Consider the following 24,484-nt stretch of genomic DNA (forward strand, 5'->3'; position numbering starts at 1 on the left):
ATGAAGAAAACAAGAACTGAGTTGTGTTTTGAGGCTAAACTTTTATTTTCTGCAACAAACTTTCATATTATAACTGTTTATTGTATTAAATGCCCAGCAGGGGGCGATGCTTCTGGTAGCAGAAACGCTCTGAAAATGAGCTAATTTCTCATTTAATTTATTACCTCAGTAGATATTTTTCTGATTAATTTATGGTCTCAGCTGCTAGTTTCAAGTCTTCTTAAATGCAGCATGGTGTTAATTTAACCAATGATGGTTTTATTTAGAGATAAATAGATGTTTGAGTGCTGATTGACAAGTAGCATCTGGAAGAAAAAAAACAAGATGGCAGCAGCTAAATTCTAGTTTAAAGCTTTAAAACGGTCCAGAAATGTACAGTCTACAGTTAAATCTTTTTTTTTTGACGAGAAAATTTCTCACAGAAAACAATTCTTTGCTTTCAAAGATCAAACAGTTTTTCAACCCCATCTCCTTTCTACACCCAACATTGATTTCTTTTAACCCTGACATCTACTGTTGACATCATTTTAACGAAATCCGAGTCTGTAGAAGTCAACAACGAAGCTGTATCTGGTCTTTCTTTGGTCTTTACGCACTCGTATCTGTCAGCTTTATTATTTTCCACCCCCTGGAAACTAAATTGTGGTTTCAAGTCGATCGTCTGGCTGTGTTTTTTTCTCCAAACTGAGCTGGTAGTTGAGCAGAAGCGTCCAGGACAAAGGGATTGTTTAAAGTCATGTCCAGACCCCACATACGGCCGCTGTTTATTCCATTATGGCTGGTGTGAAAGGGAGGCCTGGAGCTGTGAATAGAGTCGCTGCTGGATAGCCGCCGTGGCATTATCACGGACCTGACAGACAGACCGGGCTGTGGAGCCACACCGCCGCTTTACCGCTGCTGAAATCTGTCTTTTCATGCAGGTACACGCCGCTGAAGCCTCTCCGGCCCCTTTGTGTTGCAGACGCGACACTAAAAAGGCTCTTTATGTCTTGGGAGAGTCTGTGCAATAAACCTAAAAAAACCCCTAAAAAAACAGCATTGCACAACACCAACATCAAAAACGAGATACAAAATGATAAAAAATGAGACACAAAATGATAAAAATGAGACACAAAATGATAAAAAATAAAATACAAAATGATAAAAACGAGACACAAAATGATAAAAATGAGACACAAAATAATAAAAATAAAATACAAAATGATAAAAACGAGACACAAAATGATAAAAATGAGACACAAAATGATAAAAATAAAATACAAAATGATAAAAACGAGACACAAAATGATAAAAATGAGACACAAAATGATAAAAATAAAATACAAAATGCTAAAAACGAGACACAAAATGACAAAAATTAAATGCAAATTGATAAAAATGAGACACAAAATGATAAAAATAAAATACAAAATGATAAAAATAAAATACAAAATGATCAAAACGAGACACAAAATGACAAAAATGAAATGCAAAATTCTAAAAATGAGACACAAAATGATACAAATGAGACACAAAATGATAATGAAATACAAAAAGAGAAAAATGAGAAAAAATGATAAAAACGAGACACAAAATGATAAAAGTGAGACAAAATGATAAAAATGAGACAAAATGACAAAAATTAAATGCAAAATGACAAAAACGAGACACAAAATGACAAAAATGAGACACAAATGACAAAAATGAAACACAGAATGACAAAAACGAGACACATGAAGAAAAACTAGACATAAAATGACACAAATGAGACATAAAATGACAGAAAAGAGACACAAAACGATACAAATAAGACCTAATAATAAGGGGTAAAGGATCATGCTGGAGAGTGTTTAAAAAGAGTATCTATCTATCTGTCTGTCTATCTATCCGTCCGTCCGTCCGTCCGTCCGTCTATATCTATCTTGACTTTAATTAAAGCCTCCATTCCCCTTGATGATCGAGGACTAAACCAGCTGATCAAACTGTCGGCTGCAGCTGCTGAAGTTTATCCACTTTACATTTGGCCTCAGGATTCTTTTACTTTCTGCTCGGCGTCATTAAAACCCATCTCTGTCCTGCTCCGTCAGGGTTTCTCTCCTTCGACGGATCATTCTGACGTTTGATTCCTGATGGTTTCCTGCGTCCGTCCGTCTGCTTTCATGTTTCCTCGTACGATTTTTTCACCACCGCCTCCGGCTGCCTCCAGGAAAAGGACGGCAAACTGGGACGAAGTGGTTTCCCTTTCTGTCTCCATCCTCGTCTGGGCTTGTTTGTATGTGAAGGTCCGGAATATTTCATGAGAAAGGATCTCTCTCATGTATGTTACATCTGAAACCGGAGCCAAGCGGCCGGCTGTTAGCGTAGCTTAGCACAGATCTGGCTCCGTCCAAAGGCGTCCAATCCAAAGCTCGTTAATTAGCACTTTATGCCTTATTTGTTCAATGTGTACAGAAGCGGCAGTGAGAAGCGGCGTGGGGTGACGTCCCAGGCTATTTCCTGGCTCTGAGAGGTTGCCAGCAGAGATAGCAGCCAAGTCGCTTTTACACTTTGGTTATTTTATAGATGAAACAAACCGGATCCAGTGTGGGAATGAGTGCACTCTTGGAGATGAAGGCTCCACCAGCAGCTTCGGTCTTTGTAGACGTTGTTTGTGGATCTGAACCGCTGCCTGATCGGCTCCACGCTGACCTCCGACCTCCGACGCACAAACTTTGTCTTAATCTGCAAACGAAAACAAAGAAAGACGGAACAAACAGCGCTGGGCGCCGGCTGCATACCAAGCAGCTCCGGGTCCAGGGTATAATTGTAGGGCGTCCTTGAAGGAGAAACACATATTTATCATTTTCACAGCTTTTATTAGAGCAGCGTTGGGCAGTATTTAGGTATTGTTTGGTATTTTTCGCAGAGGAAAAAGGGAAAAGAGAACTCATTTCTCATCAGCTGAGGGGAGGCCAGACAGGCTGCATATTTATTAGAGAAACAACTGAAACATCTGGTCTGATCTTCACCAGAATCCACAGCTCTGCTCTCAGAAAAGAACACAAAACTGCTAGAAAAAACAATAAAATAACACAAAACCACCAGAAAAATGATCGGAAAAATCACAAACAACTGCAATAAATGATAAAATAACACAAAACTACCCAAAGAAACGATCAGAAAAAGACAAAACTAGCAGAAAAATCACAGCTTTTGTCAGGGCGGCAACAACTGAAACATCTGGTCTGATCTTCTTCAGAACCCACCGCTCTGCCCTCAGAGAAAGTGGAGCTTTGGCTGGTTGGAGCTCCTTCAACGCTCCTCGTTTCTCTCTGGCTCTTTGAACAGATTGACTTTAGGCTCTGTAACCTTTGACTATGAACCGTTGGTTTCCTTCTTTGATTCGGTTAATCTGCAGTCAACAGTAAGGGCAGCCATCCTGACTGCTTAAAGCCCAGAGCAGCTTGCCGGGTTTGTTTTAGACGCACAAAATCTGTCCGAGGAGTTAAAATGTGAACGAGAGCAGCGACGAATCTTTATCTTTGTTTTCCAATCGGTCTGTAAAGAAACACTAAAGACTCTGTTGGACTGAAATCATCAGGAAGTTCTGCTTCTTTCTGTGGTGGATTGTGGAGGCAACAGAATCACTTTTGTTTGGTTTAGAATACAGAAATCTTAATAGTCACACCGTTCTTTACCTAAAATTACCCAGACAATTCCATGTTTTCCATGAAAACTCCCCTTTTATTCATGTGCTAAAGTAAAGTTCAGGATAGTAGACTGTAGATTCTTCGTAAAGATTAAGATAGTAGACTGTAGATTCTTCGTAAAGATTAAGATAGTAGACTGTAGATTCTTCGTAAAGATTAAGATAGTAGACTGTAGATTCTTTGTAAAGTTCAGGGCCGCTAAACACTCGAAAGAGTGTTTAGCGGCCCTGAACCTAACCAAAAATCTACAGTCTACTATCCTGAAGTTTACCAAGAATCTACAGTCTACATATCTACACTGCCATTCAAAAGAAGGTTTATTGGACTAGTCCTTAGTGTTGCCCTGAAGTGAGCAGTAAACCTTAAAGACTTGTGGAACCATGTACAAAAGACATAAAACCATCATATTTAAGTTTCTCAGTCAGTTTTTGATAAAGGCTCTTTTTATTTTTGACCTGTTTGAGGTTATTTCAGGCCAGCCCGATCTCATGAGGATTCGTGAAACTGTCACGTAAATTTTTGTTTCGGTTTCGTGCGCACCAACACGATTTCGTCATGTTTTTCATGCCGCTCACCACGAAATGCGCACCAATGTATTTTAAACGGCGGACTTTTCGTGCCACTCAAACGAATGGGTATATTATATTTTTAATGTAAAACCGTGGCGAATCCAACGCTATATTTTGCATGACATCGTCCCTAACCATAACCCTAAACATAACCTAACCATAACCTAACCATAACCCAACCATAACCCGGTGGTACACTTACCAATTTGCATAGGAATTTAAAGAATGTCTGACGGCCGCCGGTATAAACCACTTTCAGATGTAATTACCACAGCGGGTTTCGTTGTGAGCAACACGAAAAACATTTCGTGGTGAGCGGCACGAAAAACATGACGAAATCGTGTTGGTGCGCACGAAACCGAAACAAAAACTTACGTGACAGTTTCACGAATCCCCGTGAGACCGGGTTGTTCAGGCAGAAGAACCTCTACACAGGATGATATAATTCATTCGTAGACTAATTTCTTACTACTGACCTCTTTTTAATTTCCATAAGTCGAAGTTAAACTCAAAGATTTCAGTACAAAATGTCCAACGTCAGTGTCGTTTACACGTCGGAGAGCTGCAGAGCAGAAACATCCTGGTATTTATTTATGAAAACACTTCAAAATCCAACGATCTGCATGAAATTTCAAGCTAAACTTGACTCTACACCGTGTCTGTAACATCCTTCATACGTCCACATTTCCATTTAAATCAGTCTTGTGAACATAAAAGTACACAGTGCAGGCTCTTTATGATTCATCTTCAAGACTCCTCCAGCTTCTGCAGCTCAAACCTTCAAGTCAAATTAGCTTCATTAAAGGCAGAAAACTGTGGAGTATTTTAGCTCCATAGTTAGTGCTAAACTGTGTTTATTTCTAAAGTAGTTGTAATAAAGAGTTGAATCTTTCTCTTGCAGACGATGTTGATGGTTGAAGTCCTTTATGAATAAGTGCTGCTGGTAGCTTCACGTTTTTGACATGTTATATTTCAGTTACTAAAACTACTAGATTTACAGTCACTAAAGAGCGTATTAAAAGGAAATTTTTGGAACTTGTTGGCTTTCTCTGGATGATTATGTACAATGTAAAGTGTTGTGAGTTTGCTCTGTACAAATCAAACTCAACTGAACTGCGTTAATAAAATAAGTACAGCAAAGATATTTCTGTATAAATGTAGTTTCTAATAGACAGTGTTGTCTTTTGTGGGCTTACTTTCTTGTGATTTGACATGATTTTTGCTCTTTTGTTGGCTTGTGATGATGTTTAAGGGTCATTAATGACATTTGATGTGATGGAACAGTCCCGTTCCTTGTTATTCCCTGATTGGAGCGCCACTGAAAACAAGAAGAACTCAACTAGAAAAGTCTTCAGAAGGCAGATGTTTAGCTCTAACTGTTGGATGTCCAGTGGATCCAGTGTGGACGCCTCTGAGCAGCTCCTCTGGGCTTTGCTGAAGGTCATTTTGATGGAGGTGAAGACAGAAAACAAGTCTTGTTCCTTCTCTTTCCTCATCCACATTCATCTCGTCAGTCAATATCTGCAGCCGTAGTTTCTAGTAGACGGTGTTGTGTTTTGTAGGCTTACGTTCTTGTGATTTGATGTGATTTTGCCCTTTCGTTAGCTCCTCATGGTGTTTAGAGGAGTTAGTTTCTCATAATCCTTGTTGTTCCCTGGTTGGAGCTCCACTGAAAACAAGAAGAACTCAACTAGAAAAGTCTTCAGAAGGCAGATGTTTAGCTCTAACTGTTGGATGTCCAGTGGATCCAGTTTGGAGGCCTCTGAGCAGCTCCTCTGGGCTTTGCTGAAGGTCATTTTGATGGAGGTGAAGACCTTCTCCTTCCTCATCCAGATTCATCTCGTAGGTCGAGGAATCGAAACCGGCCGATGGTCGCAAACCTGCCATTCCTCCTGCAGGAATAAAGACAGAAAAACTCTGAATGTGGAATTTCTGTCAGCAGAGTGGATAAAAAGATGAAAAGGCAGCTGTCCTCAAAGGCTCTTCTTCCAAACAAGAGCTTCATGTTCAGCCTTTTGACTCCTCCAGCCTCCTTCAGAGAGCGGCTGTTAGAGAGAAGCTGAACCTTGACTATAGAATAATTTAATACAAATCTGTGTTCCCTGGATTTAGAATGAACATCCACGCTCAAGGCTACTACACTTTTATGAATATATTTCTCCTTCTTCTTAAATTTCTTGATTTTAGTTTTAAAAAAAGTCCCTTGAAGCAGCTTTACTGTTACTTATTCTAATAGTGTTAAATATATTCAAATACTTCATTGAAGCTGCAGGATGGCGTTTAGCAGAAAAGCTTTTCCGGCTCCGCTGCTGCAGAAAAATGGAAATATTCTGCACATTTCCTCTAATTCTCCTCGACATATTTGGTATCTTTGGATTGTGCTGGATCTGTGCTGCAGTTTTTAAAAGGGTTTTGTGATTCTTAAATGTTGGAGACGTGAATTAAAAGGCCATTAGTGAAGGACATGCGGCGCTTTCTGGGGTAAACCGGATGCCGAGGGATGTTTTTTGCTGTAATATTTATTTTAATGCGTCCAAGGTCGCATGATTTCATTGAAGAAGAGCACTGGAAGTGTTTTAGAGCAGGACAGTCAAACTCATCTTAGTTCAGGTTCCACATTCAGCCCAAATTGATCTTAAAAGTGAGAAACAAAATGACAAAAAATGAGAAAAAAAAGCGACAAAAAATGGACAAAGACACAAACGAGACAAAAAAATCCACAAAACGACAAAAATGAGAAATGAAACAACGAAAAAATGCCTAAAATAGACAAAAAAACACTAGCAAGACAAAAAGAAAGCACAAAAACAAAATTAGTCAAATATGAGACAAACGACAAAAGTCAGACAACAAAACAAGGCAAGACAAAATACTACAAAACAAGACACAAAATACTACAAAAATGACACAAGTAGAAAAAATGAGACACAAAACGACGAAAACAAGACGCAAAATGATGAAAAGGAGACAAAGTGACAAAAACGACATAAACTGACAAAACAAGACGTAAAATGACAAAAAACGAGACAAAAAAAGTGACAAAAAATTTACAGACACAAACAAATCCACAAAACAACAAAAACGAGAAATGAAACAATGAATAAAGTGAAACACAAAATGCCTAAAATAGACAAAAAAACACAAGCAAGAAAAAAGAAAGCACAAAAACGAAAAACAAAATGAGTAAAATATGAGACAAACGACAAAAGTCAGACAACAAAACAACAAGGCAAGACAAAATACTACAAAAACAAGACACAAAATGACAAAAATGACACAAAATTAGAAAAAAATGAGACACAAAATGACAAAAACGAGACACAAAATGACAAAAACAAGACTTAAAATGATGAAAACAAGACACAAAATTACAAAAATGACACAAAATTAGAAAAAATGAAACGCAAAAATGATGAAAAGACACGAAACAACAAAAACGAGACACAAAATGACGAAAACAAGATACAAAATGACGAAAACGAGACACAAAATGATGAAAACAAGACACACAATGACGAAAACGAGACACAAAAATGACACAAAATTAGAAAAATTGAGACATAAAATGACAAAAATGACACATAAAATGAGAAAACTGTCTGTTTTGGAGCTAAAATATTCCGAACGTGTTCCTGCTTCTTCTGAATTTCCCGTCCTATTTACACATCCGTGTGGCTTAAAAGGCCAACATCTTCACCCCGGTGCTCCTCCAGCAGCTGTCATGTCTGCAGGCTGTAGACTGTGATCACAACCTGCAAACGCTCCGAACGTCACCCGTCGCATCTCGTGTTCTCCCCCGTAAATATTCACCCACGCTAAAATTACATCCAGTGTCTGCCTGGGAGCCTGGAGTAACCTGGCTTTGATTCAGCGCCGGTGTGACCCACTTCCCAGATCAATGACATCTGGAGGAGGAGGAGGAGGAAGAGGAAGGGGGGAGGGAGGGAAGGTCGCTGGGAGGCGCTGATGATGTCGAACAAACGCGCCTGGCGGGAGGTAACCTCTGGAGCAGGTAGCGTGGAGGAGGCGCTAAACGAGGACGACGTCCAACTGTGAGTTTCATTATGAACAGATGCTGAAGCCATGGGAGGAGGAGGAGGAGGAGGAGGAGGAGGAGGAGGAGGAGGAGGAAGAGGAAGAGGAAGAGGAGGAGGAGGAGGAGGAGGAGGAGGAGGAAGAGGAAGAGGAAGAGGAGGAGGAGGAGGAGGAGGAAGAGGAGGAGGAAGAGGAGGAGGAGGAGGAAGAGGAAGAGGAGGAGGAAGAGGAGGAGGAGGATCTGAGAGGAAGCAGAGGAGAAAAACAGACACATAGAAACACTTTGAAATGTAAAGATTCAGTTAAATTTACAACCAAACAAATAATGTTCAACAAGAAGTTCCTCCCTGATAAACGACAGAAGCAGCGTTAGAAACACACCAAACAACTGCAAAAAAATGGTCCGAAGAAACACAAAACTACCAGAAAAAAACACAAAAATTATCAGAAAAACCATAAAACTGCAAAAAACAATAAAAAAAACACAGAACTACCAGGAAAAACACAAAACTATCAGAAATATGATCAGAAAAACACAAAAATTGTCAGAAAAACCATAAAACTGCAAAAAACTACCAGAAACATGTCAAAACTACTTGTAAAAACACAAACAACTGCAAAAAAAATGGTCAGAAAAAACACAAAACTTCCAGAAACATGATCAGAAAAACGATAAGAAAAACAAAAAACTACCAGAAATATGATCAGAAAAACGATAAGAAAAAACAAAGAACTTCCAGAAATATGATCAGAAAAAACACAAAACTACCAGAAAAAACCACAAAAATTATCAGAAAAGCCATACAACTGCAAAAAACTACCAGAAACACGACAAAACTACTAGAAAAAACACAAACAGCTGCAAAAAAATGGTCGGAAAAAAACACAGAACTACCAGAAATATGATCAGAAAAACAATAAGATAAAAACAAAAACTACCAGAAAAAAACAAAAAACTACCAGAAAAACAATGAGAAAAATTATCAGAAAAAGCAAAATGCGCCAGAAAAAAAAACACAAAAAATTATCCAAAAAAAACATAAAATTGCAAAAAACTACCAGAAACACGACAAAACTACTAGAAAACACAAACAACTGCAGAAAACGATCAGATAAAACACAAAACTGCAACAAAAGATTAAAAAACACAAAACTACCACAAAAAACACAAAACTGCAAAAAAAAAAAACCCCGATAAAAAAACACAAAACGACCAAAAAAACTCACAAACCACTACAAAAAGCAATCGGAGAAAACACACAAATAAACTGAAATGAAGCTGTGATCCCTGAAACGTCAGCATCTCCACATTGCTAAACAAATGCGACCTCGCTCACGCATGCATGCACTGATGCAGGATCACGACACCCCGCAGCCAACAGCTGCAGCTCAAGCAGCTTTCTGAACCTCCAGGTCCTCTGGAGTCGGAGCCAGAAGGTCACCGAAGCCTTCAGAGCTCCTCACCGCACAAACACTCAGGATTAAATTAGGAACTCACAACGGTGGAACAACAGCAGACAGACGGATCCAGGCTGAACAGGAAGTCACGCATTACCTGCACTAATGCGACCGCTGGACGCTATGAGACTTCATAATCACACCTTTAGAAACACAGCTTCACTATGAGCTCAGTCGTTTGTCAGTTTTTGTCTCGTTTATGTGCATTTTTGTTGCTTTGTGAGTTTTTGTTGAATTTTTTGTGTTGTTTTGTGTCATTTTATGTTGTTTTGGTTGTTGTTTTTGTCGTTTTCTGTCTCGTTTATGTCGTTTTGTGTCTCATTTTGTCATTTTGTGTCTCGTTTATGTCGTTTTGTGTCTCATTTTGTCATTTTGTGTCTTGTTTATGTTGTTTTGGTTCTTGTTTTTGTCGTTTTGTGTCTCGTTTATGTCGTTTTGTGTCTCATTTCATCATTTTGTGTCTTGTTTATGTTGTTTTGGGTCTTGTTTTTGTCGTTTTCTGTCTCGTTTATGTCGTTTTGTGTCTCATTTTGTCATTATGCGTCTCGTTTATGTCGTTTTGTGTCTCATTTTGTCATTTTGTGTCTTGTTTATGTTGTTTTGGTTCTTGTTTTTGTCGTTTTCTGTCTCGTTTATGTCGTTTTGTGTCTCATTTTGTCATTATGCGTCTCGTTTATGTCGTTTTGTGTCTCATTTTGTCATTTTGTGTCTCGTTTATGTCGTTTTGTGTCTCATTTTGTCATTTTGTGTCTTGTTTATGTTGTTTTGGTTCTTGTTTTTGTCGTTTTGTGTCTCGTTTATGTCGTTTTGTGTCTCATTTTGTCATTTTGTGTCTCGTTCATGTCATTTTGTGTCATTTTTGTCATTCTGTCTCGTTTTTGTTGTTTAGTTTCTCATTTTTGTAGTTTTGTCTCTTTGATGTAATTTTTTGTCCTGCTTATTTTTTGTTTCATTTTTGTAATCTTGTGTTTTGCTTTATTTATTGTTTTGTGTGTTGTTTTTGTCGTTCTGTATTTTTTGTCTCACTTGTGTCATTTGTCTATTTTTTGTCATTTTCTTTCTTGCTTTTATCATTTTTTGCCTCCATTTTTCCATTTTTCCATTTTTTTGTTGCTTTGTAAGTTTTCTATCTCATTTTCTGTCCTTTTGTTTCGCACTTTTGTCGATTCGTGTCTCATTTTTGTAATATTTTGTCTTGTTTTGGTTGTTTTTTTGCCTTTTTGGTCCGACTTTTATGGTTGTGATCCTCCAGTAAATCCTCTCTGGTTCAGTTCCAGATGACTGAATGTTGTGTTCCTTTGTAGACACTCTGTGATCTGGAAGTTGTAATGTGGAAATGATAAACAGAGGCTGAATGTCGCTTTGGTTTTTATCAGAATGTTTGTCTTCTTGGGTTCGGTCCAGTCCCAGACCGACCTGTTGGTCCTCATGGTCACCTGTTCTGGGATCAGCTAGTTCTGTCTGAGGCTGTAAACTGTGTTTGGATCACCGTCCACGCGTCCCTGAAAAGAGAACCAACATGCAAAGCTGATATGCAAATAGCTGAAAATGCAAATAATCTGTGTGCTGCATATAAAGAGGCTTCAGTTCCATCTAATGTCTGTGTTTTACCACACTGGTTTTATCTGATTGTGACTAAAACATGAAGCTAGAAGTACATTAGCTGCTCATTTCAACCTTCTGGACTAATTTCTAAGCTGTTAAATTTGTGGTTGATCAACACAAACCCAATTACTTTAGCTGCTGTGCTGAATGTAGGTTGGAATTAATTGTTTCAGGTGCAGCTTTTAGTACTGTTAGCTAAAGCTGATTAGCTGCTCTTTCTGGGCTAATATGAATCACAAACAACAAAGCTTACAATGCTAAAATGAACCATTAGCACAACCAAACCCAAATATTTTAGCTGCTAAGCTATTGAGCTCGGTGACCTAAACCATCTGTTTGTAATGCTAAAGCAGCTAAACAGTTTTAGCCATTTTACTGAACAGTCAGCAAACACAAACCAAAATGTTTGTGATGCTAAATGGAACCGTAAGCAAAATATTTTAGCCTCTAATAGAGCTGGATAGCTTGAGCCAGTTGTTTCAGTTGCTGCGGTTCTGTGAGCTAAAGCAGTTCAAATTAATTAGCTGCTTCCATGAGCTATTAGCAAACACAAACCAAACAATTTAACATGTTAAAAGAGCAATTAGCAGACTCAAACCTGATTATTTTAGCTGCTACATTAAGTTCAGCTAAATATCTTGAACCAACTGTTTCAGGTACTGCCTTGTTTAGCTGCTGTTAGCTAGCTGCTATTAACTGTGAGATAAAGCAGCTATCACTGTTTAGTTTTAATGATGATAAAATTAACAATGAGTAAATTCAAATCCAAATATTTTAGCCATTAGGCTAAATTGAGCCACAAATTGACTTTCAGTTACTTAACTGTTGGCTAAAGAAGCTAAAACTGTTTAGCTGCTGTTTGCAAACTGCTACAAGTTAGCTGCTAAATAAAACTTGAATTTAACCACTCACTGAACTCTTAGTTAGCTTGAATGGTTAGCTAACTGCTAGATAGCCTAAACCTAACTGGTTTAGCTGTTAGTTTGGACTACTAAGCTCATTTGAATTAATGTATTTCAACGCTATATAGCTAGCTAACATTGTACTGTTAGCTTACAAACAGTTAAACGTTAGCTAGCTACAGCTAACTGTTAGCTTGCTAGCATTTGAATGTGAACAACTGCTGAACTGAACCACCGGCTGACTGGATTCCAGTAATTTGAGATGATTGACTGAACTTTAAGCTAACTGCTACTGAATATTTTAACAATTTGAGCTTTGATTTGTTTTTTAGGCAGTTAAGTTGAAGTTGCTTTTTAAATAATTTTCAAACACATGATCTTTGTGCTCATTTCAGAATTGTTTTTTTTTTTAATGTTTGCATCCAGTTTGAGTTCATTTTCAGTTTTTCTTTCATGTAAAGGATCTTAACAAAAGCTGTGATCTCTTTATCTGGTCTTATTTTCTATAATTACTGTCATAAGTGCTGCATTTACCTGTGAAAGTGTGAGGATTGTTTCTACATTTTGTTCAACTGAACTTTATTTTGTGGCTCTGCAAACCACTCCTGCATTTTTTATTTTTTTTACTGAGCTTCTTCTTTTTTAAAGCATTTTTTTTCTCCAGCCACAGCTTTTTAATTAATCCTACTTTTTTGGCATTTTTTAATTTTTTTATTTTTCCCTCATTGATGAGACATTTTGCATGGAATGTGTTTTCTGCGTTGCGTTTCCTGAGGTGTAAGACGTTCGTATCTATCCTCTTGTAGGTGGAGCGTCGTCAAGCACCCAGCCGGAGAGGGCGGCCGGACAAAAAAGACTGCCTTAAGACAAAACTAAAGACACAAAGAGCATCTAAAGCTTTTTTTTTTTTTTTCTCTTTCACCAATTTACAAAAAGAAAACAGATTAAGTCCTCAAGCTTTTTTCCTCTCCGCTGCAGTTCTGAGGATTTCCTTCCCTCCTTGCCTGTGGTCGTGAGCTGCCTTTTTTGTTCTGTTTTTTTTCTTGTTGTTTTTTTTTTTTTGCTTCATGTTTCTTCCCGTCGAGGAGAATCACAAAAACACAGATGAAAGAAAGAAAGAAACATTTTCGCCGGAGCGATTTGCCCTGAATAACGAGGGATTAATCATCTTTTTCCCCGTCACGTCCTCACTCGGCGTTTTTTTTGGGGAGTGGATTTGTACTTTTTGTCTCTTTGTGGATGTAACCGAAGTGGACTCGTCGCCATGCAGTGGATTATCTTCTCTCCGCCTTTCACGGCTTTTTATCTTTTTTTTGCTTGTTTTTTAGCTGTTTTCTGCAGCTTTCTTTCCCTGTGTGAGAACTGTGCTTCCACATGTTCCACGCTGACTTTGTTTTTGCCGTTTTTTTGGTGCCCCGGTGCCTGTAGTTGACTGACAGTCAGGGTTCGGAGGACAGGGTGATTGGCGGATAATCAGCCGACCTGCCTTCCCTCACAGGCCGGCAGGAACTGAACCGACAGGGACTGTTGTAGAAACCTTTCTGGCCCTCATCGTCACGACTGCCGCTCTCGTTCTTCCCTGTTCGATGGGGACGTTTCAGAGCTGGAGGAGCTCGTTGAAAGTCCTCTCGTTCGTCGTAGAAACAGATGAGGAAAAAGGAATCATCTGAGAAGATCAGTGTCGAGTTTAGCGCAAAGACTGGAAGCAGAGGGAAACTTTGTGGTGCATAAATCAGCCGATAAGTCAAGAAATTGCTCATTCTAAACGCTGGATTAGAGATTTATGCACGCCAACTGTAAAATAAACCAAAAGTCATTCACTTTGCTGACAGCGTTTCATCCTTTAGATGAAAATCATGAAGAGAAAGACACTCAAAAGGAAGTTTAATCATGAATTCTGGCGCTTCTGATGCAAAACTAAACTTGATAAGGACTCCTGACTGAGAATAAAACGGTTAAATGTGACTTTTGGACCATTTATTATCATAAGAAATCAAAAATGCTGCAATGATCCGACAAAATTATCTTTTCAAACACAACTTTAGAGCCGTTTTAGCTACGGTTTTCTGACCAAATTAGGTGTTTTCGTACAACTAAAAGCTATTTCAGATGAAGTTATTTGACATTTAAAGCATTTATTTTATTGATTCTTGCAGGTAATGAGAGCGTTAGTGTATATGCAGCTAAATTCACACTCCCTACGCAGAATAACACGTAAATTCTTCAAGAAAATTAGGAAAATGGCAAAAATGGTTTTGTGATCCGACGGAATAATCTTTTTAAACACAACTTTAGAGCCAGTTTAGTTCTGGAGTTCTATTTTTGTGACCAAATTAGGTATTTTCGTACAAATAAAAGTTATTTTAGATGAAATTATTTGACATTTAATGCATTTATTAAATTACTTCCTGTACTTGAGGCCAGTGTTAGCTAAAAATATGAATTTATTAGTGTACATGCAGCCAGAATCAAATTAACACACAAACTCTGCAAGAAAGTTAGACAAATAGAAAGAATGGTGTTGTGATCCGACAAATTTACCTTTTGAAACTCAACTTTGGAGTGAATTTACTTCTAGAGTTCTATTTTTATGACCGAATTAGGTATTTTCGTACAACGGAAAGTTATTTTAAACAAAATTATTGCACATTTAATGCATGTTTTTGCATTTATTATGTGAATTCCTGCATGTGAGGCCAGTGTCAGCTAAAAATACGAGTGCATTCGTGCACACGCAGCCTAATTCACACACCGTAAGCAAATAACGCATAAATTCTCAAAGGTAAGAGGTCAAAGGTTCTTTATTGTCATATCATTCCACATCAGCACATGAAACAATAAGAAATTGGACCCTGGTCCCGGTTTCAGATTCTGCAGGAAATTAATAAATTCTGCAGGAAAATGAGAAAAATGTCCTCCGTCTGGGAGCAAATTTATCTCATGAACTTCTAAAAACAAGCTTCTATTGGGGCTGAACTTGTGGTTTCCTCCTGCTTCCGGTCTTTATTCAGAGCTTCTAATGTTGTTACGACTTCTAATAGCAGAAATATAAGAATATAAAACTGTCAGGTAATGATTTTATTACGATATACATGTATAATACGTTATGATATAAGAAGTACAAGAGAACATTCAGACGGACAACGGAGGAAAACCATCCATCCATCTATCTATCTATCTATCTATCTATCCATCCATCCATCCATCTATCATCTATCCATCCATCTATCTATCTATCTATCTATCTATCTATCTATCTATCTATCTATCTATCTATCTATCTATCTATCTATCTATCTATCTATCTATCTATCTATTTATCCATCCATCCATCCATCCATCCATCCATCCATCCATCCATCCATCCATCTTCTGCTCCATGTTGAACCAAAACCATCTCTTTCTCCTCCGTGTCTCCAGTTTTTTTTCTCGTGTGTTTTTTTGGCTGCAGGTTAGAATCTTTCCTAAACTTCTCAGAACTTCTCCTTTCTTGTATCTTGGACTAAATAGATGTGCGTAGGACGCAGCTGGTTGCTGTGAGTGTTCTGCGGTCCGTTATGGGATGTGAAGTCGTGCTGTGGTGTCTGAGTATTCGTAGCCACCACTGGTTCGCTGTAGGCGTCCAGCAGAGCAGCTCCGCCTCCTGCTGCCCTTCCTGTGAATGTACTTTGTATTCAGAGGTTTTTATTACAATAAACAAGTGCTGATCTCACAGCCGGAGCTTCACGTGTCGCTTTCATTCACCAGGGGAGGTTTAATGTCACGTATGAAGCATTTGGATCCTTTTAAGGTAGCGTCCACAGCTGTCCTTATGGAGCAGGGCCGTCCAACATGAGGGTCCAATCCGTCCTCAGAGTGTAAAAGTTCCACAGAAGACATTAAGTTCAGGTTTTAAATTAGTAGAACTATAAATTTAAAGTAATTTCTAGACCATGACAAGTTGTTTGGATCAGGAAGTAAAATACTGGATTGTTTATTGTTCTATTGTGTTGAATTTTTGTCATATTTTTTCTCGTTTTTTTGTCATTTTTTGTCTGAGTTTTGTCGTTTCGTTTCTCGCTTTTGGCGTTTTGTGTTTCCTTTTAGCCTCGCTTGTGTTTTTTGTCTATTTTTTGGTTGTTTTGTTCCTTTATGTCTCTTTTTTTGTCATTTTGTGTGTGGTTTCGGTCATTTTGTGGCTCGTTTTTACGTTTGTTTCTCGTTTTTTGTCGCTTTGTGTCTCAGTCATTTTGTGTCTCTTTTTGTCATATTTTCTCTCGTTTTTGTCATTTTTGTCTAAGTTTTGTCATTTTGTTTCTCACTTTTGTCAAATTTTTTTGTTGTTTTGTTTCTTTTTATCTCTTTTTGTCATTTTGTGTCTCATTTTTGTCATTTTATATGTCTTTATTTGTGTTTTGTTATTGGTTTTTTTTGTCTCATTTTGTAAGGTCGTGTCTCCTTTCTGTCATTTCATATCTCTTTTTGTCATTTTTTCGTTTTTGTCATTTTGTGTTTTGTTTTTGGTCTCATTTTTGCTCGTTTGCGACTGGTTTCTGTCATTTTGTGTCTCCTTTTTGTAATATTTTGTCTTGTTTTGTCATTATGTGGCTTGTTTTTTCCATTCTATTTCTCATTTTGTCACTTTGTGTCTCTTAGTCATTTTGTGTCTCGTTTTTGTCATATTTTCTCTCGTTTTTTGTCATTTTTTTGTCTACGTTTTGTCGTTTTGTTCCTCACTTTTGGCGTTTTGTGTTTCCTTTTAGCCTCGGTTGTGTTTTTTTGTCTATTTTTTGTTGTTGTGTTCCTTTTTTTGTCTCTTTTTTGGTCATTTTGTTTCTCGTTTCTGTCATTTCATATCTCTTTTTGTCACTTTTTGTTATTTTTTGTTCCATTTTTGTAAGGTTGTGTCTTGTTTCTGTCATTTTGTGTCTCTTTATAGTAATTTTGTGTTTCTTTTGTCAATTTGTGTTTCCTTTTTGTAATATTTTGTCTTGTTTTGTCATTCTGTGGCTCACTTTTTACGTTTTGTGTCCCTTAGTCATTTTGTGTCTCATTTTTGTCATTTTATATCTATTTTGTGTTTTGTTTTTGTTGTTTTTTGTCTCATTTTTGTAAGTTTGTGTCTCATTTCTGCCATTTCATATCTCTTTTTGTCATTTTTTATTTGTGGTTACATTTTTGTAAGGTTGTGTCTTGTTTCTGTCATTTTGTGTCTCTTTATATTAATTTTATATTTCTTTTTGTCATTTTGTGTTTCCTTTTTGTAATATTTTGTCTTGTTTTTGTCATTCTGTGGCTCGTTTTTTACGCTTTGTTTCTCGTTTTTGACGCTTTGTGTCTCTTAGTCATTTGTGTCTCGTTTTTGTAATATTTTGTCTTGTTTTTGTTGTTTTTTGTCTTGTTTTGTCTTACTCTTGTCGTTTGTCTCATATTTTGTCGTTTTATGTTTCCTTTTGTCTCGCTTGTGTTTTTATCAGTTATTATGTCGTTGTGTTCCTTTTTTGTCAGTTTTTTTGTCGTACTTTTGTCATTTTGAGTCTCTTTTGATCATTTTTTTGTCATTTTGTGTCTCATTTTAGTCAATTTATGTCTCATTTTTGGCGTTTGTGATTAATTTTTGTCAGTTTCTGTCTCGTTTGTCAGTTTGCGTCTCATTTGTGTCATATTTGTCTTGTTTTTGATGTTTTTTGTCGTCTTTCGTCTCGTTGTGATCCTCCACTAAATCCTCCATGGTTCAGTTCCAGGTGACTAAATGTTGTGTTCCTTTGTCGACACTCTGTGATCTGGAAGCTGTAATGTGGAAATGATGAACTGAGGCTGAATGTTGATGAAGCTGAATTTATTTTTCTTCATAAACTTCAGGTTGTTCATGATGTGTAGTACAAAGATAATTCCTTAAATGTGAACACTCGGTTATTCTGCTCTGATTGGCCGGTTTGTTTCCCCCTGAGAGCCTCCATTAGGTCACTCAGCAGCTCAGAGGAGACACCTGATCGTATATATTTTCCTGAGAACGCGCCAGCATCGGCTTTCTATCCCATATTTTAATTGCACGATTATATATCATCTCAAGCAGCTCGATTATTGATCACAGAAAGCATAAAAATGTTCGCTGCACGGAGGAGTAAGCAGCCTTTAATGAGCCTACGTTTAGCCGGTTAGCATCCAGACTGCAGATGTGGAATCCAACATGAGACGGAGGTGTAAAGTCTGTCCACAGCGCTGATCGTTAACCTTTAATTTATCGACCGCCGCAGCAGCAGGAGGCTCCCCACACGTCAAACTGTTCGTTTAAAGTGTCAAAACAGACTTCGGGGGTGTTCAGAATGCTGATTCAATGCAGTGAGACGCCAAAGAGTGGCTCAAAATCCACCCAGAATCACAAATGAAATGAGAATGTGTCGACGAGGTTCACTAGTTTGACTTTATTCCACAGTTAGAGAGAATTTGTCAAACATTAAAGAGCCCATGTGAGGCTTTTGGAAGCGTTTGTTTCCTTTGTGCATGTGAAATGTGTGTAAACTTACACAACCAAACATGCACATCTGAGGGGAGGAGACGCTGCTCACCTGTCTGAAACACCTGGTTTAAAGTCCATCTTACTTAATGACATCATCATGCAGCTCATTTGCATAACTCCGGCTAGTTTAGCTAATATAGTTTTGTGTTGTCGTTTTCTTTTGTTGTTTTCTGTCTCGTTGTTGTTTTGTGTCTTGTTTTTGTCGTGTCAGTTTGATCCCTTATGTCATTTTGTGTCTCATTGTTGTCATTTAGTGTCTCATTTTTGTCGTTTTGAAACATATATTTGTCATTTCATGTCTTGTTTTTGTCCTGTTGTATCTTGTTTTTGTCATTTCGTGTCTCGTTTTTGTCATTGTGAGCATTTCTGAGCATTAAATAACAGTAGAACACAGTAGCAAACTGCAGTAAACGGACCTCTGATGATTGCTTTGTTCTCTTTCTAATTAAATCCGGTTTCGTCGCTGCAGAGAAACACATTCCAGTGTGTGCGTCGGTGAAGTTTATCCTGAAATGTGTGCGTCTCAAACTTTGTGCTCGCTGAGGAACGTCGTTTTCTGACTAATTTTCTCCTTCAGTGACGACTCCACACCTGGTTTCTCTCGCACTCCTCCCAGCCAGGAGACGTGACGGAGTTTCTATCAGCAGCTGAATCCAAACCGGCAGGCAGGTTTTAACTCCAAACATCTGGATCTGGACCAGCTGAATGGTTGCTGGTCTGTAGTCCAGCAAAGACTTGGTTCAGGTCCAGCTGGAAATCATTTTTTACAGACTGCCTGACACCTTATCTACACTGTAAAAAAAAAAAGAAAAGAAAATAGAAAATAAATTAACAAATTAATAAACAAATTTACAAAAGCAAACAAATAAATCTGCAAAAATAAATGAATAAAACAATCTGCAAAAGCAAACAAATGCATAAATAATTATGCAACAATAAATTTAAACAAATTTACAAAAAATACAAATTAAAAAATAAACAAATCTGCAAAAATAAATAAATACATCTGCATAAAAGAAATAAATCTGCAACAATAAATAAATCTGAAAAAATAAATAAATGTGTAAAACAACCAAATAAATCTACAAAATAAAATATCTCGAAAAAATAAATAAATCTACAAAAAACAATCTGCAAAAGCAAACAATAAATAAATCTGCAAAACAATAAATGAATCTGTAACAATAAATAAATAAATCTAAAAATAAATCAAAACAATCTGCAAAGCAAACAAATAAATTTCGACAACAAACAAATCTACAAAAATAAATAATTGCAAAATACATAAATTAATGAATCTATGAACTAAAATTACTTTAAATATCTAAAAATATTGCAGTTAAAAGTTTTCACTTCTTTGTAGCTTTTGAATGTTTCAGCTTTGCGGTGTTTTTTAACATGTTGGGTTTTGGGTACTTTTGTTTCCCAATTTTCACATTTTTATCAGTTAAATGAACTAAAACTAAATAATAAAAACTGCAAACAGTAGTTAAATCTTAAATTGAAACAATCAGCGGTTTTAATCCGTTTTTTTCCCTCTGTCAGTCAGCTGGTCTGTCGTCCTGCAGTTTGAGATTTAAAAGTTCCATAAAAATGCAAAACAACCAGAATAATGTGGTTTAAAAAATGCTCGAGGCCATTTTAACGTGAATAAACACCACAATGGATGATTGTACCCGCCTGGAATTAGCAGCATTTCTGAGTTCCAGATAACGGAGGATGTTTCCACTTGAAATTAATCCCTTCGTTCGTTTGTTTGTTCGTTCAGTCGGTCGGTCGCTCAGTCGGTCGTTTGTTCGTTCGGTCGGTCGGTCATTCGTTCGTTCGTTCGTTCAGTCATTAGTTCGGTCGTTTGTTCAGTCAGTCGGTCGTTTGTTCGTTCGGTCAGTCGGTCGTTTGTTCGTTCGTTCGTTCAGTCATTAGTTCGGGTCGTTTGTTCAGTCAGTCGGTCGTTTGTTCGTTCGGTCAGTCGGTCGTTTGTTCGTTCGGTCAGTCGTTCGTTTGGTTGTTAGTTAGTTCGGTCGTTAGTTATTTCGGTCGTTAGTTCGGTCGGTCGGTCGTTCGGTCGTTAGTTTGTTCGTTCGGTCGTTAGTTAGTTCGGTCGTTAGTTCGGTCGTTCGTTCGTTCGTTCGTTCGTTCGGTCTTTAGTTCGTTCGCTCATTAGTTCGTTCATTCGGTCATTAGTTCATTCGTTCGGTCATTAGTTTGTTCGTTCATTTGTTTGTTCGTTCGTTCGTTCATTCACTGAGCAGACAGGAATATTCAGATAGAGTGGAAATATGAGCAGGAACGGCTCCAGATCAGACCCGTTACATAACAAAAATGATCTATAATTTCCCGTTCTGACAGGTTTCTGTGGCAGGTTGAACTCCAGCTGGAAAAATCTGCTGTGTTTCTGACAGATCTGCATTCAGAGGGAAATCGTTTAGGTATTTATGGAGTATTTATTAGATCTCTGAGCTAAACGATGACGGGTTTTTGCATCTCTGCAGCTGAACAGTCCTTCATTTATAGTCTTTATCAAAGTATTTCAGGAGTTTTCATTTGGACTCGCTGCAGTTCTGATTATATTCAGATTAATTTTGCAGAATGAGAACTCATCCGTGTCCGAATCACTTTAAAAATATTTCATGTTCTCTTCCTGAATGTAATAATGATTTAATATAAACACCTTTCATTAACTACAGTGTTTGACTGAAACATTTAGTGGACCAGATTTTTAACATTTTTCTGGTTGTCAGTAACGTTTTTATGGATTAATAATAAAATAAATTAATTTTAAAATGTGATGTTTTGCTTTTTCTGCAGCAGCTGATTCCTAACATCAAGCAAAAAAAATTTCTTTAAATGAAAAATGTGCAAAAGCTGAAATAAACAAAAGCATTTCAATGAGTTTAGAGATTTTCATTTTAACTGCAGCATATCCATAATAAAAGTCAAGTTTTGTTTGTTTTTTTCACTAATTTTCCAAAACCACATTCATCCACATCATAGAACATGTTCTACCTCATTACTGGGGAGATATTTAGATATTTATGGAGCAAACAGACGACCAGCGTGAACAGAAACACGTACAGGCTTTAAAGATGTCCGTAAAGAATCATCAGAACATCTTCTCCATCCATGAACGTTCACAGCAGCTGCAGTGAAGAAGGAAACCAGCGGCTGGAAGACTTTCGGTTTTTACTCTTTTTACCCGATCAGCTGTAGTAGACAGGGCTAAAGAAGTGTGTGTGTTACTGTATGTGTGTGTGTCTGTGTGTGTGTGTTACTGTGTGTGTGTAGCAGTCCATACTTAGTGCTGCTGTTATATTTTAATTAAAGCCGAACGGCGGCCTTAATTACTGCCATGATAAACAACACCTCTCTCTCTCTCTCTATCGTCATCAAAGCACCGACACACAGACACACAGACACACACACATACACACACACACACAGTAACACACACCCTGCGGTCGGTCTCTGCGGTGCAGCAGAACTGTGTTTATGGCTGTTAATGAAAACTGAGGCCAGAGTCCCAGAATCCCAAAACTAATCACCATCAACTCTCTGGACAGGAGGATGAAGGATGGATGGATGGATGGATGGATGGATGGATGGATGGATGGATGAAGGGTAGATGGATGGATGGATGAAGGATGGATGAATGAATGAAGGATGGATGGATGGATGGATGGATGGAAGAATGAAGGATGGATGGATGGATGAAGGATGGATAGATGGTTGGATGTATAGATGAAGGATGGATGTATGGATGGATGGATAAGTGATGTATGGATGGATGGATGGAAGATGGCTGGATGGATATGGAAGGATGGATGGATGGATGGATGAAGGATGGATAGATGGATGAATGAAGGATGGATGCATGGATGGATGGATAAGTGATGGATGGATGGATGGAAGATGGCTGGATGGATATGGATGGATGAATGATGGATGGATGGATGGATGATGAATGAAAGATGGATGAATGAAGGATGGATGGATGAATGAATAATGGATGGATGGATGATGAATAAAGGATGGATAGATGGATAAAGGATGGATGGATGAATGAAGGATGGATGGATGGATGGATGGATGAATAAGGGATGGATGGATGGATGAAGGATGGATGGATGGATGAATGATGGATGATGGATGGATGAATAAAGGATGGATGGATGGATGGATGGATGATGGATGGAAGATTGATGGATGGATGGATGAAGGATGGATGGATGTACATTTTGCAGCACATTTTCTGATGCTGACACAAGTCCAGCTGTAGTTCCTGGTTGTTCCACCAGGTGGAGCGTCTTCCTGTCTCGTTAGCATTGTGCTACTTTAGCTAGCATTGGCCACCATGACAAAGACTCCTGTTCTACTTCATGACCTCCGATGAGAACTGACATGTTCAGAAGCAACAGATTCAACTCCAGCAGTTCTTAAAACGACTGAATCAGCACAGGAATATTTAAATGTGATCAGTTTATGATTGGCAGAAGGAGACAAAAAATTCTAAAAATTAAACACAAAACCACAAAAACAAGACACAAAATGACAAAAATGAGACACAAAATGATAAAAACGAGATACAAAATGACAAAAACGAGATACAAAGTGACAAAAATGAGAAACAAAAATGAGACACAAAATGATAAAAACGAGATACAAAATGACAAAACGAAATACAAAGTGACAAAAATGAGAAACAAAAATGAGAAACAAAATGACGAAAACAAGACACAACGAAAAAAATGAGAAACAGATGGGCAAAAATGGGACACAAAATGACAAAAACGAGATACAAAACAACAGAAACATGATTAAAATGGCAAGTCACACAGAGCAAGACAAAATATTACAATAATGAGACAAAAAAAACACAAAAATTAGGCAAAACCACAAAACCAAGACACAAAAGGACAAAAATGACACACAAAATGACAAAAAGAGGAACAACACGACAAAAATGAGAAACAAAATGACTAAAACAAGAGACAAAATGAAAAAAATGAGAAACGGACAAAAATGAGACACAAAATGACAAAAATGAGATACAACAAAAACATGATTCAAATGGTAAGTCACACAAAACAAGACAAAATATTACAATAATGAGACACAAAACCACAAAAATGTGACAAAACGACAAAAACAAACAATGACAAAAATGAGAAGTAGCAAAAAATGAGAAAAACTACGAAAACAAGAAAAATATTACAGTAATGAGACACAAAACGACAAAAAATGAGAAAACGACAAAAAAACAAAACAAGCGAGAATAAAACGACCAAACGAGACACAAAACGGCAGAAACAAGAGAAACTTGTTCTCTGAAACCCTGAACATGTGTTGGTGTTGGTTTGACTCTCAGGTCTGTGGAGAGAAACCAAACCAGCTCCAAACATTTACTCCACACATATATAAAATGTCAGATATATTATTATGCATTATTCAGCAGCATGCATATTTAAAGAGCAGGTTGAGCTGAAAATAACGGCCGCTTGTATCCCGTAGTAGCGCATTTATACATCTTTCATGCAGTAAGAGAGCCGAGGCGGCAGCAAAATGCAAACGGAGGTTTTCTCTCCGTGGGAGGAAAAGGTCAGTGGGGTGTTTGGAGGTACGGAGCTGATTAAGCACAGCCTTATTACTTTAAACATCCAACTGTGTGCAACGGGAAATGAAAAGCCGTGAAGTAACGATAATCTGTTTACCGCGGAATCACTACTGAACAGTTGTCGTTTTCTCCCACAA

At 37.7% G+C, this 24,484-nt stretch overlaps 1 protein-coding gene across 5 annotated transcripts in view; it reads left to right on the plus strand.

Moving 5' to 3' along the window:
- Positions 1 to 24,484, plus strand: part of LOC110960409 (protocadherin-1-like) — a 295,344-nt gene that overhangs the window by 177,987 nt on the left and 92,873 nt on the right. For 2 of the 5 annotated variants that reach the window (XM_051954884.1, XM_051954885.1), the window contains exon 5: positions 13,044 to 15,951. The exons of the other annotated variants lie outside the window; for them this stretch is intronic. In XM_051954884.1, coding sequence (XP_051810844.1) covers positions 13,044 to 13,113 — 70 coding nt within the window. In that variant the 3' untranslated portion in view covers positions 13,114 to 15,951. Of the gene's footprint in view, positions 1 to 13,043; positions 15,952 to 24,484 lie in introns of those variants that run through there. 5 annotated transcript variants of the gene reach the window in all.

This window comes from Acanthochromis polyacanthus, chromosome 10, assembly GCF_021347895.1.
Source record: "Acanthochromis polyacanthus isolate Apoly-LR-REF ecotype Palm Island chromosome 10, KAUST_Apoly_ChrSc, whole genome shotgun sequence".
In the NCBI taxonomy this organism is placed as follows: domain Eukaryota; kingdom Metazoa; phylum Chordata; class Actinopteri; family Pomacentridae; genus Acanthochromis; species Acanthochromis polyacanthus.